This window comes from Bos grunniens, chromosome 6, assembly GCF_055505025.1.
Source record: "Bos grunniens cultivar Pamir isolate PY7600 chromosome 6, Bosgru_T2T1.0, whole genome shotgun sequence".
In the NCBI taxonomy this organism is placed as follows: domain Eukaryota; kingdom Metazoa; phylum Chordata; class Mammalia; order Artiodactyla; family Bovidae; genus Bos; species Bos grunniens.
The window spans coordinates 75,072,695-75,089,938 of record NC_141170.1 but is presented as its reverse complement, the minus strand read 5'-3'; the positions used below and the strand labels follow the sequence as shown (position 1 = coordinate 75,089,938).

At 38.4% G+C, this 17,244-nt stretch overlaps 1 protein-coding gene across 18 annotated transcripts in view; it reads right to left on the bottom strand.

The window, feature by feature from the left end:
• PPARGC1A (PPARG coactivator 1 alpha) overlaps positions 1-17,244 on the bottom strand; it is a 716,069-nt gene that overhangs the window by 18,095 nt on the left and 680,730 nt on the right. For all 18 annotated transcript variants that reach the window (XM_086406254.1, XM_086406256.1, XM_086406261.1 and 15 more), the window contains 5 exons: positions 16,447-16,492; positions 16,264-16,337; positions 3,701-4,619; positions 3,034-3,135; positions 2,762-2,882 (listed from right to left, as the gene is read on the bottom strand). In XM_086406254.1, coding sequence (XP_086262380.1) covers positions 2,762-2,882; positions 3,034-3,135; positions 3,701-4,619; positions 16,264-16,337; positions 16,447-16,492 — 1,262 coding nt within the window. The remainder of the gene's footprint in view (positions 1-2,761; positions 2,883-3,033; positions 3,136-3,700; positions 4,620-16,263; positions 16,338-16,446; positions 16,493-17,244) is intronic.

Below are 17,244 nucleotides of genomic sequence, written 5' to 3'. Positions count from 1 at the left end.
TAGCTTAATTAGCCTCCTGGCTGATGGCTACCACACTGGACAGCTCACATGGAAAGAACCTTTGCCCTCTCCTCCCTTTAGATTTCAAATCAATCTCACACTCTCTAGGGATGCCCTCCCTCATTCCCAGGGCTGGGTGCCCACCTGTATGCCACTTCAGTACCTTAGATACATTCTCTATGACAGCAATGAACACATTGCGTATCTTTACCAGTCAGTGGACTTGAAGCCCCTAAGATGTGGGGATGAAGTCTTACCTAATTTTGTATCCCAGGTACCTAACAAATGTCTCTCACATAGTCATGTGTTTTCACTTATATTTACAGAAATACCATCTAATTGTCCAACCGGTTAACTGGTTTAACAGTTAAGTCCCAAATCTTTATATTAATCTCTTACTATCTGTGGGTCAGTGTGTTAGTAAATAATTTCTATGTCTTATTTTTCTTTTTTAATTTGCTTTTTAAAAAACAAAAATGAAAATCTCAAAGCCAAAATTCTCACAAACATCTAGTTAATTATAATGACTTAATATACGTCAAGTTGACATTTGCACTATAATTGCCTTCTTTCAAAGGGAATTGATATTGTCTTAGTCAAAAGATTAACCAAGGAATTTGTTAACATCTGTGACACCAAGGAAAGGCAGGGTGGTATCTGCTTCCAAACTGAGGCTAGTGGCCTCAAGAGTGCTTTTGGCTCTGGCATCTATGGAATACAGAGTATATTACAGATGAATCACAGTATTGATCTATTTGCTCAGAGCCAAACTAGCAAAAGGAGCCCTCCTTCCCTTTCTTCACCCAAGTAAGTATCTGGCACTATATTATCTTTGGAAAGAATAATAAAAGCACATACCATTTATCTATATTTATCTACTCAGCTTTGATTATAGCTGTGTTACATTTTGTGCAAATGAGCAAACATATGACACAATAATTTCTCTCTTTAGTGTCACTCTTCTGGGAAGACACATGAAGAGTTTCATCAAATATGAATTTGAAAACACTGAAATAGCTACTTACTTACATGCTTACTCAACATGACTCTCTTTGGTGTATATGAACTGCTTTGTAAACTATATGGCACTCTGTAAATGTGAGTTGTTATAGTTACTCAACAGGCTATTAATTAAAAACAGCAAAATTAGAAAAGCTGAATTTTCCATTTTTATTCATCTTGTTAAATGTTAACTAATGATACTCTGGTAGATCTTAATATTACAGCTAATTTGAAAGTTGAGAAAAATGAGGGAAAGTGCTATAATTTTCACAAGGCCTTTAATTTGGTCTTAGGTAGATTCAAATTTAAATGGCAGCAAAGCCCTAGACCTTTAGCCTACATATTCAATTACTTCTCCCTTCTTTCTCCTTGAGTGCCTGAGTTAACAAACCTCTCAGTTAACCTTTTTCCTCCAGCTGATAACTGTTGGCCAATGCTTGATTTGGACTTTATTAGTCAGCTCTTTTATGTAGGTTTGTCAAGAATTTTTTGATGGTTGTTGGTTGTATTTAAGGTAGCATATCCATCATTTCCCTAAGCCCTGGCTGGAGAAGGCAATGGCACCCACTCCAGTACTCTTGCCTGGAAAATCCCATGGACGGAGGAACCTGGTGGGCTGCAGTCCACGGGGTTGCGAAGAGTCAGACACGACTGAGAGACTTCACTTTCACTTTTCACTTTCATGCATTGGAGAAGGAAATGGCAACCCACTCCAGTGTTCTTGCCTGGAGAATCCCAGGGATGGGGGAGCCTCGTGGGCTGCCGTCTGTGGGGTCGCACAGAGTCTGACACGACTGAAGCGACTTAGCAGCAGTAGCAGCAAGCCCTGGTTAGCTTGTATGCAAGATGTATCAAAAGTTGATCTTCACTGAAATGATACTTAGCAGCTAACAGACAGCAACTGCAATGAACAAAACAGTGCCATTTCTGATCGTTGAGCCATGGCTTCTTGGAGTACCAGGTTGTGAAAGTCCTCAAGGCTCTCCTGGGGCTCAGCGGGAAAGAGTTCCTTAATCAACTAGGAATGTCTGCCTGGGACAAGTACTGGATGCTGACAATTGGAGGACCCAGTTTTTGCCTTCTAAGATCTGACAAACAGAATGAACTAGACTCCTATTATCTAGATCCTTATCCCAAAGGGTCAGTAGTGTCCATGTGTCAAGTAAACACAATATCCTACAGTAAGTGGTGCTGAAATCCATGATAGGCTATTGAAAAGTAGCTCATAAGAAATGTGGATGTCTGAGGTGTTGACCCAGCACAAGGAAGAAGTAGGGACTTAGCAAATCTTTTTCTACCATTGCCTTTAAATCTTACTCAAATACAGTCTCTCCATGGACAACACAACCCTCACATCTGCCAAAAAGATGAAACCATCCAGTGACACCTCCTCATTTTCCACTCAGAGCAAAAAGCAGTAGAGAACAGTATGAAGAATTCATCTTCTAGGTCAATGGGACCAGTATACAGCTCTCCTTCTATTTTTAGAAACAAAAGTCAAATGCAATAATGAGCTTCCAGATGAGTGAAAAACAGGTAGTATGGAGGAGAAATACACGGACTTATTTTATTTTCCAGTAATCAGTGTTAAGAGGGATTGAGGTATCACTGATGCTAAAGCCAAAAGTCTGAGTACTGCATATTCTAACAGCATCCTTACCATATTTTCTAATCTATGCCCATCACATCCCCCCAAAATGAGAGAGAGAGAAAAAAAGAAACCCTTCTGTAAAATGAAAGTAAGCTCCAGGCTGCTTACAATTGCCTTCTGCCTCTGCCTCTCCCTCTGCTTGGCCCTTTCAGATTCCCGCTTCTCATACTCTCTGCGGTATTCTTCCCTCTTGAGCCTTTCGTGCTGGTATTCCTCGTAGCTGTCATACCTGAGAAACATAACTTCATCATTAAGTCAACCACCTCCATTTGCACGAGCAAAATGAATCATAAACTAGGGAGGGGGCAGGGTTTTGGACTACATTTTGTCATCTACTCGAGGGATAAGAGGCACGGAGGGAAGCGAACGTGCATCATTACCTGGGCCGCCGGCTATGGGGCGATCTTGAACGTGACGCGCACAGGGGCGAATTTCGGTGTGTGCGGTGTCTGCAGTGGCCTGACTCATAGTAGTAGCAAGATCTGAGAGAGAAGGAAAAACAAAAAGGGCATTTGCAACTGCCAGCAAAACCCAGTTTATCAGCATGACTGAGTAGCCCCTGGAATTCTGTCTTAACATAAACCGGCTTTCAGTTCCCAACTACTAGTGAGATTTCCCAGTGACAGTGTGCGAACCTCTAGTCAGCTTAAAGGTCTGGGAGTTGGTGACATGTTCTCTTGCAACATCTCTTATGGATGTGACTGCTGAACGCCAGCCTGGTACCCTGTCAGCTTTATCTTGCATGGATCTCAACTATTCTGCACAGAGCAGCTCTCCAGGTAATGGAAAAAGTTAGATGAGCAAGTTTTCTACAGATTGCTCTCTCTGGTCTGACTGGTTCATGTGCTGTGCTCAATGAGGACAGATTTAAGAGAAGATGGGGAAGAATGTATGGGTAACAACAATCTCCTTAGTTCCGGAAGCACCAGGAACATGCTGTTGAGGGGCTGGGCTGCTAGTGGGTTTTAAATGCTTGTTTTTTTTGTTTGTTTGTTTTTTAATTCCTGGGGATATCTTAGGCTTTGGGTGGGTTTTGACAAGGTTTACCTTGAAGAAGATCTACTGCCTGGGGACCTTGATCTTGACCTGGAATATGGTGATCGAGAACACGACCTGTGTCGAGAAAAGGACCTTGAACGAGAGCGCATCCTTTGGGGTCTTTGAGAAAATAAAGATTTGGGTGGTGACACAGAATCTCTACACGGAGAGTTAAAAGAAGAACAAGAAGGCGACACATCGAACAATGAATAGGACTGCGTGCCATCCCAAGGGGAGTTCAGTTTATCACTTTCATCTTCGCTGTCATCAAACAGGCCATCCATGGCTAGTCCTGAATTTATAAACATAGGTAGTTTGGAGAATTGTTCATTACTGAAATCACTGTCCCTCAGTTCACTGGTCTTGTCTGCTTTGTCGTCAAAAACAGCTTGACTGGGATGACCGAAGTGCTTATTCAGCTCAGCTCGGATTTCCTGGTCTTGGAGCTGTTTTCTGGTGCTGCCGGGAGAGACCTGCCTGCTCACCTCCGCGGTCTCTCTCAGGTAGCACGGGTCGGAATCTGTGGAAGAGTGTATTTGCCCCGGCCCGTTGGAGGAGGGGGCATCTTTATTTTCTAGTTGTCTGGAGTCGTGGAGCTCCTGTGATGTACTAACGAGTATTTCCGTTTTGGAATTAATTGACTGACAATAGTCATGGTCACCAAACAGCCGGAGACTGGGCCGTTTGGCCTTCCTTTCCTCGTGTCCACTGGTGAGCACAGAGGTCTTGCTGAGCTGTGCGTACAACTCAGACTGCTCGGGCCCCTTCTTGGTGGAATTACTGCCTTGGGTACAAGAAGACTCACTGTACCGGGCCTTCTTGGATGGTGGAGGTACCACAGTCTTGCAAGAGGGCTTCAGCTTTGGAGAAGCCCTGAAAGGGTTATCTTGGTTGGCTTTATGAGGAGGAGTTGTGGGTGGAGTTAGGCCTAAGATAATAAAAGGAAAAAAAAAAAAAAAATGAGGAGAGAGGGAAAGAAAAGAGATAGAATGTTGTTAAGTGCCAGGACACATTTTCCTCACTTCCCTAAGATTTCAGTCAATGGTTAAAACTCACAGAAAAACAAAGGAAACTAAATTCCTGATAAGACCTGAAAAAGTGACTCTGTCCCCGGAAGCCTCTGTCACCAAGGAAAGACAGATATGCATTGCAAGACTGCAGTGAAAGCCCTGATATTTTGTATTTCAAACACAATGCTAACAGCTCTTGCTTCCCAGGAAACATGAACGCATCACCACCAGGCAGAACCAAAGTTCAGGTTCACAAGGGTAGTCTGTCGTCTGTGTTATGGAAAATGAATGCAGTGGTACTCAAGGGACTCAGTGAATGGCTTTGGCCATGTTTGTCTGCAAAGAACACTGGGGAGGATGCAAGGCGGGTAGGAATTTTTGTACAATGAAAGATATCTACCTGTGGTGCCAAAGATTTAGGTAACTTTAAAAAAAAAAGGTGGGATGGCAGCAAATGCAGGGCAGGGTGGGGAAGCCATAGGCAACTTCAAAGTTCAGTAAAATATGGTCTGCGAAGGCAGGGCACCAGATGACTCTACAACCTGACAGCAATGATTCTTTGTCTCCACAGTTCATTAACTTAGTAAACCATGGCTAATGTAGGTATAATACATTCTTGTAAGCATAACTAATACATTCTGTCTAAAATATGGTTCTGCAACAGAAACCTAAGTGAACAGTAACACTAAATATTGCAGTGCCGGCGGACCATTTTATTTGGAGCAGCACGTCGGGGTAGATTATGAGGTTGAAGGACTGAAACGAATCCAAGCTTTGGCAACTAGCTAATTAAAAAAAAAGAGAGAGAGGAAAAATAATGGAAGAAGGGGGGACATCTGTAAATTGTTGCCTTTCCTGCTTTTCTACAGAAGGACAGAAAATTCCATCAGAAGTCTTGGTGGGAGACTGTGAAGGCTGGTTGGCTCTGTCAGTTTCACCCCGAGTAAGTCCTGCTCAGCCCTTTCTGCCCAGGAAGAAGAACTGTGGAATGGCTGGAAAGTTGAAGGAACTTTGAAGAAGGGCAGGCTGCAGTTCAAATGACTTTATGCTTACAAGGGAACATTTTAGTTTACAATACACTTTTTATTTAGGAGGATGGGTGAATGCTATTCAGCAGAAAAGAACTTCAAGTCTGCTAAGAAGCCTGGGGTGAGACTTAAGGCAACTGCACATTTCAAGGAAAATTCTACCTTGCTGGAAAAAAAATATGTGTATGTATATATATATATATATATATATATACGCACACAAGTAGGTCACAGACAGCCACATGAAGTTTTGGTATGAACAGGAAGACACTGCCTCTCTCCCCTACTTTACAAGAAAGAAAGGAAATTAATATTTTCCTTAAAATGAAATATTTTTACACCAATATTTGGCAATATTTATCACACATAGCTAATTCTCCCCAAATGAGGGAAAGACATGAACAAAAATACAAAGAGGTGTGACTTTGGAAATCTATCCCAGTTCAGAAAGACAGGGAAATGCAAACACAAAGAGAAGCAAACACTGCTCTTCCTCTGTGACACATCTGAGTCTCAGAAATCTTCCCTTTATTAGCAGCCTACTGTATGCCTGCTCCCCCTACTCTTGGCTTAGAGCTAATAGAGAGGTCACATTACTGAATGAAGCTCACCCTTCTTGTGTTCTCTCTTCATAGACAAGCGTATCTTTTACTCAATCTAAAGAAATTCCTATATGGCCAGTTTTCTCTCTTCCTTCCCCTCCTCCAGCTCCTCCTCCTACTTCCCTTCCTTTTATCTTCTCCTCTTGCTTTTCTTTCTTTATTTCTTTCCCTATCTATCTCCTTCCCCTCTCTCTTCTTGTTCCCTCTACCCTTCGCACTGCCATGTTCATATACACCAGTTTCTGTTAACACTACACGCTCTCCTGCCTTCAATTACCACTACAACAAATTTAAAGATACCAGTTCTCAGCAAAGAAATGACAAGATTTCAAATATTTCTCACAGGAAGCTAAGATGCTCAAAGAAATAATGATGAATAATCTCTCTTTACTGAGTAAATAACAGTCAAATATTCCAAATGATGTAGCCCTTGAATTAGAGGAAATGACATTCAACATCCTCAAATACAGCTCCATAAATCTTTTCATGATACTCTGAATTGGGGTAATTTTTACTTTTCTAATAATTTACTGCCAGGATCACTCACTTATCAGATATTGCTATATTTTCACGCTTATCTTTTTCTGAATGTGAATTATATCTTGTCTCTTCAAATAGATTAGCAGCTCTCAGAGGAAATGTTGCTTGGGCTTATTTTTGCAAAATGTTTCACTTGTTTTTATTTTTCTAGATCCTCCTTTACTCGTAGGTGTTCCATTTCAGTGGCCCGAGGATCACTTGGGAAGCTGGTCAAATATTTTTAATGACACAGTTCACAGACCACTTATGGACAGCCACTGTCCTGCCGTGTCTGGGTGGCACGTTGCCTTGATCTTAGGTAGATGTATTTTGACTGACATTGTAGACTTATAAAAAGAAACCCCAAACTTCAGAAACACCAAATTAGGCCACTATTAAAGAGAGACTAGTCCTAAAAATAGCTCAGCTATCTAGGGATTTTAAATATAGAAATTCTTTTTCGTCTTGAACATTTGAAACCCTTGTCCTAGTACCTAAGCTCATTATCGCTTAAATAACTGATTCTCAAGTTGCTCTTGGGAGTGCCGACACCCTGAGTAGTTTCTTAGAGTTAAAAACAAAGCCTTTCACGTCCTTCACATTTTAGATGGGCCATGGTGATTAAATAGACATTCACTGAGGACCTACTATGTGCCAAATAACCTACCAAATGCTGGCATTTCAGGGATTCAGCCCTCAGGACTTCATAAAGAGATGACTCTTTAAAATCTGCGGTAAGTACATGTTCTTGTGTATCTGCTTAAAATTTACAGAAATACCATAAGATAACCAGATAGACCTTATGAGTGAAAATATCAGGGTGATAAGCTTCGATTGGCACTGCTCATTAAAACAAATATAATACTCACTTAGTTGATGGAAGTTATTTTTGGATTAGGAGTAGGTGGACAGGAAAAAAATAATTCAGATCATTCCCTAAACTTTTTACTTTTAACTGAAAACTTTTTTCATTCAAGGAGAACATCCCAAAGCAAGACTGAGACATCTTGAGGGTCACAAGAGTTTGTGGGACCAGAGTCTCATTGAAAATCTATTTCCAGATAGAGTTCCTGAGATCCAGAGCAAAACAAAACAAAGTGAAACAGAGGTGTCAGAAGTATTTTTTGTTTCTTCTAATGTGATGTCCAAAGTTTAGGAGCCATGGACAGGACAGGGAACCCTTTGCTGCTCCTGAACTAATTTGATTTCTCTAACCCCATCTCCTCCATCCAGAAGGTTCTCCCTTGTGGTAGGAGGGCAGTCAATACTCAATTCCTTAATGCCACTACTCCTGTCATCTTCCCACTAATCGCCAGACTCTCAATTTCATCCCACAAGCCTAAATCAACAGTGCTAATGCCTCCCATAACCTCTGGATTATTTCCTGTGTGTTGATTTTCTGGGGAATGTGTACATTTTGGTGTTGACAGTACAAGGTATATTCCATGCTCTCTCTTGAACTTAGCAGGTTTTGATAGATTTATGTGAGGACAGATGGCCATTACAGGCTGAAGGCTGACAAGAGGCAGTTCAGAACATTGTTAACACACTTGCACAAACTCTCAGCAGTGCAGCACTGTGCAGAATGTAATTCAGACTATAGCTTTTTTATTGCTGCCTATTTTCTTTTGTCAAAAGAGCCTGCTGTGCAGAGCAACAAATGGCTGCTATTACCCAGAATGTAATGGGTGTCAGACAAATCACGTAACACAAACAATCAAGAGTATGTAGGTCATATTTCAACAGAGCACAACCTTAGCAATATTTATGATTACTGCATTGAAATGTGCTCTATAATAAACAAGTACCTCTACATCACTCACACTTATGCACTTCTGCACAGCAAATCTGGGGGGAGTGGTACACACTCTCCAGTCATCTTTTTAAACAAACCTTAAAAAAAATCAGAGATAAGTTTGGTTTGGTTTTGTGTTTCATTATGTGATATAAAACGATTTCCTTTGAGGAGTTCTCTTTTGGGTTGGTTTATTTAATTGAATGACTCTAATAAATGGCGAGTCCTCTACTCTGTATTCCGTGCTCCACTATCCAGCCAAAGGCTTCAGCAAGATTTTTTTAAATAGTTTACATAGTCTTATGGTTTGCATTTGACACAACCTCTTGCTAAATCTGAGACTTACTTTGGAGTTTGACAGTGGGATTTTTATTATGTTATATGCCAATTCAAAGATTTCTCAAGGAAAGAAAATAAGAAGATGATTTTCTAATTTTCTTAAAAACTTACCAAAGAAGGAGGACCGGGCAAAGAGGTGTGTAACTTGAGTCCATGCACATACTTTTGGCTTCAAGAACTTGGAGTGGGTGTCAAGGGTGCATAGGAAGGACTGAAACTCAATCAGTATGAACTGTTTACTGCTACTGTTACTGCTAATATTCTGTTTATAAAAGCTCCTCCAGTGCTCATTCTTCATCCCTAACTTCCCCAAGACTTACTGGATCTTTACAAAAGCCAGCAATCAAAGTGTTAATCCTTGGCACAGAAGGGCCTCTCTCACACCCTGCTCTGGTACCCAGGCTGGCATGTCCACTCTGACTGATGTTGCTCCCACCTTTCCTGCTTTTTAAGGATTTCCTATGTCACTCCTGATTACTGGGGAACAAACTGGCCTTACAGAAAAACTTGAGAACATTCCCATGACATGTGTCTAGTGCCCCAGCTCTTTCTCATGGAAAATGTAGAGCTGTTATCCACTGGCCCTCGGGCACTTTCCCACAAAGCTGGGGCAGGAGAAGTTGTCAGGGTGTCTCTGACCAAACCCCTGAAGTAGATGTGGGAGAGAAAACTGCTTTGCTATCCTTGGCTTGAAAGAAATTAGATAGTACCATTTCCAGAAAAGAAAACTGAGGCACTTTTCAGACGTTGAGGCAAGAAGAATGAGATTAAAACAAGAGAATGAAGGATATGCTTGAAATATGGGAGAAATTCCTGTCAGGACAAGTTGCCAAACACTGGAATGGGCTGTAAAGAGAATTTGTTGGGTCTCCCTTTCTTGGCTTCTTCAGCCACGGGAATGGATTATACGACCTGTCAAAATCACTTTCTCGTTCTCTGTCATTGTGGCTTTCCTTTAAAACTACCAACTACTACCACCAAAAAAGGAAGAAAAAAAAAAAAAAACTACTTCTCATATTTTGCTTTGTTCTATTTCCCCACAGATAAGTCACACACACAGAAGATGTATATAGCAAGAGGGTATAGCAAATGTATGCTGTTTGTCAATATTCCATCCAGCAAAATCACCTTTTAAAAGCATAGGAAATCAGAAGTCCATTATCATGAGAACCATGGGGAAAACATACATGTCAACGGAGGAAAACATTACTAAGGCCTCTTGTGTTAGGGTGGTGAGACTGCTGATGATTTTGTTCTTCCCATTTTCCTAAATAGCTTGAAAATAGTTATATTAATTCTTATTACTTTTATAGTAACAACAATAACATTTATGTATATAGATACGTATAAATACATATACATGTATATACATATATGCCTATACCCAGGTGTGCTCAGTCATGTCCTGCTCTTTGCAACCGCACGGACCATAGCCCACCAGGCTCCTAAGTCCAGGCAAGAAAACTGGAATGGGCTACCATTTCCTCCTCCAGGAGATCTTCCTAACCCAGGGATAGAACTTGCACCTCCTGCACTGGCAGATAGATTCTTTACCACTGAGCCACAAGGGAAACTCCCTATAGATACACACACACACACACACACGTATATGTATGTATTATATATACACATATATATAAATAAAAATTGGGGAGGGGGGTGTCACTCACTTTGTTACCTAAATCAAATTCCTTCATGTCCTGTGGTTAAAACCATCATCGTGTTGAGCTGACATTGCTTTGCCATTCCCATTTCAGAAACAAAAATTCTAACACTCTGAACATCTCCATATGCAATAGATTTAAATGCCTTCTGCCAAAAGAGCATTCTCTTTTTTTCTCATCTTGCTTTACTAACAGTTATTTTGAAATCAAATTAGTTTTTACACCTGTAAAAGAGATGCTTTTTTTTTTTTTATCAGCCACAATGAGCTAGTTTAGGACAATCACAAAGTCAGACCAGCTGGTGATACCTAATAAAGCAAACTTCCTAACTCATCCCTCCTGTTCCCCTTAGACTCCGCAGATGGGGCCAAGGGATTATTCTGGAGGTCTTAGAATTTTGTTGACTCTTTATATTTTCACTTAAACATTTGGAAAATTTCACTAAAATTCGCAAGAGTAAAGAAAAAGAAGACACAAGAAAGGCCTGGGTAACAGCTTGAGCCATGTGCTCTGTTGTAAGTAAAGGCATTAAACGTATACAGCAAGGATCAACAAATCAACAGCCTGAATGCCGTCCCCATCCTGTCTACCCCTCTGCTGCCCCAATGGCTGCTGCTGCTGCTAAGTCACTTCAGTCGTGTCCAACTCTGAGCCCCACCAGGTTCCCCTGTCCCTGGGATTCTCCAGGCAAGAACACTGGAGTGGGTTGCCATTTCCTTCTCCAGTGCATGAAAGTGAAAAATGAAAGTGAAGTCGCTCAGTCATGTCCGACTCTTAGTGACCCCATGGACTGCAGCCCACCAGGCTCCTCCGCCCATGGGATTTTCCAGGCAACAGACATCATTAATTGATCGTGACATTCCCACTGAGTACAGACTTGGCCTTAGAATCCTTCTCAACACAATGCTTCTGGCAGCCAATACCAATCAATGACACTTGGCAAGTGAAATAAAACGTATTTAACATAACAGATGTCCACCACTATCTTTAAAATTCAGGCTTCAGGAAAGAGCCATAATCTCTAGTCAGACAGACCTGCTTTGAACCCAGGGTCTACCACAGAGCTAGAATCAACATTTTTTTCCTTAACAATTAAGTGGACAGAGAATCAAAAAATAATATTGATATATGTGAAGTGCCTATTAGTGAGTGCCTGGCCTCTAGGACTTGTAGTTGCAAATGAATGCCCAAGGGGAGATTTTTCTACCTTGATTTGGTAAATCTCACACCCATACCAAAAGCAGTATATGTTCAATTTCATGGGAAATTAGGGAGATTTTACTATAAAAAGAATACTTATATAAAAGAATATATAACTTCATATATGAAACAGGAGATAATATTAAGACCAATAAAAGGAAATAGGTAAAGGTAGCCAAAGTTGAAAAGATGAAAGTTACAGTGACCTCCATAGATTAATTTAATGTAGAGTTAGTAATTGAATAGCTAATTAAACACATATGCTGGCACTGGACTAAGCTTTTTTCATGTTTTATCTCACTTAATCCTCAGAGTGACTCAATGAGATGTAGGCACTGTGATCAGCTTCATTTGATACAAACCATCCCGAATCTTACAGAATTTAATTAAATTGACCAAAGGCCATACAGATAGATTGGGGTAGATCCAGAATTTGAACTTTGGTTTGTCCAATATCAGAGCCAAGGTTTTCACCACTTCATTAAACTATGCTGTTTTTTTAAATATCATTATAGACTACTTTCATTTGAAGTTCTTCAGTTTATAAAGTATATTAATTCAGGCTGTACTACATGAAATCACCATTTTTTTCACACATCAAAAATGTTGAATATTGACAATCTTATGTTTCAATTTATAATGTGGTATCTTTTGCTCCAGAAATATCTTCTCCCCTTTCCACCCATGCACGTAAAAATCAAATGCAAATATTTTTCTCCCTTCAGTTCAGTTCAGTCATTCAATCGTGTCTGACTTTGCGACCCCGTGGACTGCAGCATGCCAGGCTTCCCTGTCCATCACCAACTCCTGGAGCTTGCTTAGACTCCTTTCCACAGGTCAGCTCTGTCGTTCACTGCCTAATGGTATTGCCTTACTGCTTTCTTCAATCCTGAACTCTCTCTACAATTCTTTTAAATCTTTTGCACAATCATGGTAATTAACTTGAAGCCATGTTAAGGGTTCCCTCTGATAACTTGTTTTCTCCCTTGGATGATTCTCTTGAGGCACAATCAGTGTTTGCTCATCCTTCAAATGCTACTACACAAATTTTACTGAAGATGTTCAGTGGAGATAGAGGTATTGTCTACCATTTCAAACCCACAATACCTCTATTAAAAAAAAAAAAAAAAAAACTCTCCTCCCCAGTCCCTTCCTCCCTATACCATCCTCCAGGCAGGTTTCAAACTTCTTCCAGCCACCTTCTGCAGCCTCCAAGTTCTTTTTCATCCCTTGATTTTCCTGTAGCTGGAAATACCTTCCTGTATGTAATGCAATTTGACTTTGCATCAGCTTACGTGATTTGTATCTGCACTCATTACCACCTTGCTCAACAAATGAAAAACCAATCTCTGGACCCACCTTCCTTAGAAAGTAGTAAAATATTATAAACAGTCAATAACATCTTCCCTTCATGTTACTTGGGCAATATGTATTATTTTACAAACTGACTATAAGCCCACATCTTGAAAACAAGACTTTTTATTTAGCACCTTCTATGAGCCAAGTACAATATTCTATGCTTTACATGGATTAGTCTCTATGTCTTATGCTTGTTATATATTCCCCAAAACCTACTGTGTTGCAAGCATAGAGCTGGTATTATATATGTTATATATATTGGTAAATTGATTTCCATGGTACTCAATAACCTTTCAAAGCACTAAGAAAGAGGGATTTAAACTAGTAAGATGAATTCTGATTCTCCAACAGAAATAAATTCACTGTACTGTATATATTTTTAAGGGTGACAAGTTTTTTTAAAGTTTCTCTTATAAAATCTCAATAGTATGATCTACTAACCTTTCAAATGTATAATTAAATTATTTAATGTTAGGTCAGTAAGAGAAATAGTAAAATCTCTGACAAGAAGAAAGTTAAGTGCTTTTTTGTAACACTATAATCTCATGAATAGAAGGAATGCAATTTAAATTATATGATATACATGTAAATTAGCAAAACACTGTAAAAACAAAGATACCAATCCTAGCTAGGATGTAATAAGGCAAATATATCCACACTTATATAATAAGATCATGAGTGGAAACACATCTTTTGACAATATGGATCAAAACCCCCAAGATATTTATATCCTTATATTCAATATTAATGAGTACTAGAAATTTGAGAAAAACAAGATTAAAAAATTTATAAACAAAGATTTCCACCCTAGTGCTATTTCAAAATAGTAGCACTTTAAAACAACCTAAATGTATAACAGTAAAAGTATAGTTAAATAAGTTTTTATACATTTTGAGGTAAACACTCAAACCAATGTTAAATAGCATACTAAAAAAAACCTGATAATAAAGGGTCTGTGATAATATAAACCTTCTGTATTTAAAATGTTAACTGAAGAAACAGAATACAAAATTATGTGTATACAAAATTGTCACAGATATAAAACTATTCATAGAAAACAATTTAGAACTATACACAATTTTTCTACTAGTTTGTATTTTTGACATTTTTTACAGTAAGCTTATATTATTTATAAAAAGAGAAAAATTTTAAAAATGGTTTTCTTTAATGGAAAGCTTGGTATTGTTATATGTAGTGAAAGCTTTCTCAGTCCTTTCTAAACCAAAGTAACTTACACATACAGAATCCAGAATTCTCCTAATTAATGGAATTCCTTTCACCTGGATTGTTACTAGAGCCAAAGTAGTATATTTTCGCAAATTTGGTAATGTCTTTTATACTGGTGACTGAAATTATGTAAGATAATAAAATATTATGTAGATGAATGAAATAGGATTAAGACAAGTTTATATAGAAAGATCCAATAAAGGTATGTTACTAAAAGAAGGGCTGTCAAATGAAAATACTGGGAAAACATGGGGAATTATGATTATGATTTATATTAAAAATCATAAAAATCTACAATGATTTTGCACTCAGGCTACCACACAAATAGCCTTATTTTTCCTTCAAAAGGCAAGAAAAGACAAGTAAATACCATCCATGATACATTGGTAGGGACATCTGTGCCACAGAGATGAATGGATCCCCAATTAGTACATTTTAGTTCAGTGCAAAGATCTGTCTTACACCAAAAATTTCATATTTGAATACATAATTTGTATGTTTTAAGCAGAAGCAAAACAAACTGTGTATACTTCAATCAACTTTTTAAAATAAGCCCACCAAATACTCACTCGTTGGTTAGATAAGGAGTCTAATGTACATAATATATACACACAAAAGTTACTTATAATCATATGTGTAATTTTAATTTATTTAAGAAATGATGTTATGTATATATTTCATATGTGGATACATGTGTGTATATGTGTATATGTAACAATATATTTATACCTGTATATACATACATAAAATATATATAAATGCCATGAAATTATTTGCTCTACTGCTTGACCAAATCATGCAATCATGCAATAGACCTTTCATAAGGAAGTAATTTAGCAAACTCAGAGTATGAAATTAAACTTAGCAACAATGACCACGGTGCGTGTAGGCACCACAGTTCTGGTTGAAAGCATCTTGTTTAACTTACTGTTCCTTTAGCCTTATCAGCAATGGCCAGAGCCTAGGAACTTCTTGTTTAGACATCCTAAGATTCACTTTCTAGTGAGGTTCAAGTACCTAAACCTAAGTTCTTACTGCAAAGGTACCATTTGCACCCCACTCAGATGTCTGCCTAGGAACTGTTTGGATTTGTAAGTCTCTTAGGGGTTAGTTCAAGTTTTTAAAGCTTCTTCCTCTTCAGGATGTGGAGTAAGACTGGCCAAATAAATTCAGAAGTCCAAATGGTGAAGGAAATTGCTCTTGTTTAAAATATATAAGAACATTTTGTTTTGGTGAATGGGCATATTTTCATTTTTCTCCTTTACTGAAAAGACATAAAAACAGTATCATATATAAGAGAGCATTATACTATTAGGTATAATAAACAGTAAGAACATATTTCAAGTAAACCTGAGTTCAAACCTTTGCTCTTTGCTTTCTAGCTCTGTGATCTTGGGCAAGTTACTTAACATCTCTGAACCTTATTTCCTCATCTTAAAAAACAAAAACAAAAACACTACCATCTTCATGAGGTTCTTGTGAAATTAGCTAAAATGACATATATGCTTGACATATTTATTGAGTGGAAGACCAATAAGTGTTCATTTCTCCTCCTACTCAAGTTTTAGTGTCTTAAGTGGGAGGAGGTTTATTTGTGGATCCAAATCAGTAATATACATCAGAGAGTCTGGCCCAAGTCTGACAAACAGTAAATGTCTCCTCTTAAAAAAAATAAACAACTGAAAATATTTATAGATAATTTCTTGTTCAATGTTGTTTATACTCTTAGTTAATTTCATTAATTGCATAGAGACTATACTCTTGTTTAATATACATTTCACATACACACTCATCCGTTCAAAAAGGTCCAAATGAAATGTAAGGCTTACCTGCAGTTCCAGAGAGTTCCACACTTAAGGTTCGTTCAATAGTCTTGTTCTCAAATGGGGAACCCTTGGGGTCACTGGAAGATATGGCACATTTATAAAAACAAACTGAAATGGAGTTGCTGTAGCCAAATGTATTAGAACCCCCTTCCCTTTCTGAAAATGGTTACATTTCTTAATACTTACTTTGGTGACTCTGGGGTCAGAGGAAGAGATAAAGTTGTTGGTTTGGCTAAAGGAAAAAAAAGGAAACTAATTATGAAATATTGAGTGTTTTTCTGATTTGGTTTGTTTCTACAACAGTCAAGTTGGAAACTGGAAACAGGAAAACTAAAGTAAGGAAATCCCTGAATATTGGATCAAAGTCAGACAACAGTCCATTGTGCTAAAACAAATTCCAAACAATATTTGCATCAGTAAACTATCATTTGAAAACATATGAAAACAGAATTTTCCCCAAAATGTAGCATCACTGTTAAGGATACAAAATTTGCATAAGACCATCAGAGAAAAATAATGTTTTCTATTTTAATTTGGAATATAGTACACGGTTTGTTTAGACACGAAAACAGCAGAGTAACTACAAGACGACAGAACGTTATGAATATTCAGTTGATTTTTCTCCTAAAATGTATAATTTTATATCTATCTTTGAGAATAGGTTATTTCTATGAGGCCAAACTCCCTCAATAACCATTCTATTTGCTGAAAATTAATTGAGAGAACATGACAAATTATAAACACTGACCCAAATAGTTTAAAAGGGTTCAGATCCCCAAATCTGATAGACAACTAAAGTAAAAATAATGTTTATCAGTTGAGAGACCTATAGATTTGCAAAGAGAGCTCATCTACTTCTTTTGATGTTTCCTGAGTCTTACCTCCTACAGGAGGCATTTCCCAATTATGAAGGGTGGAGTAAGAATCTTCTCACTCCAAAATTTCAATTGCTTCTCCTTGGCAGTCTTGTATTTTGAACAGAAG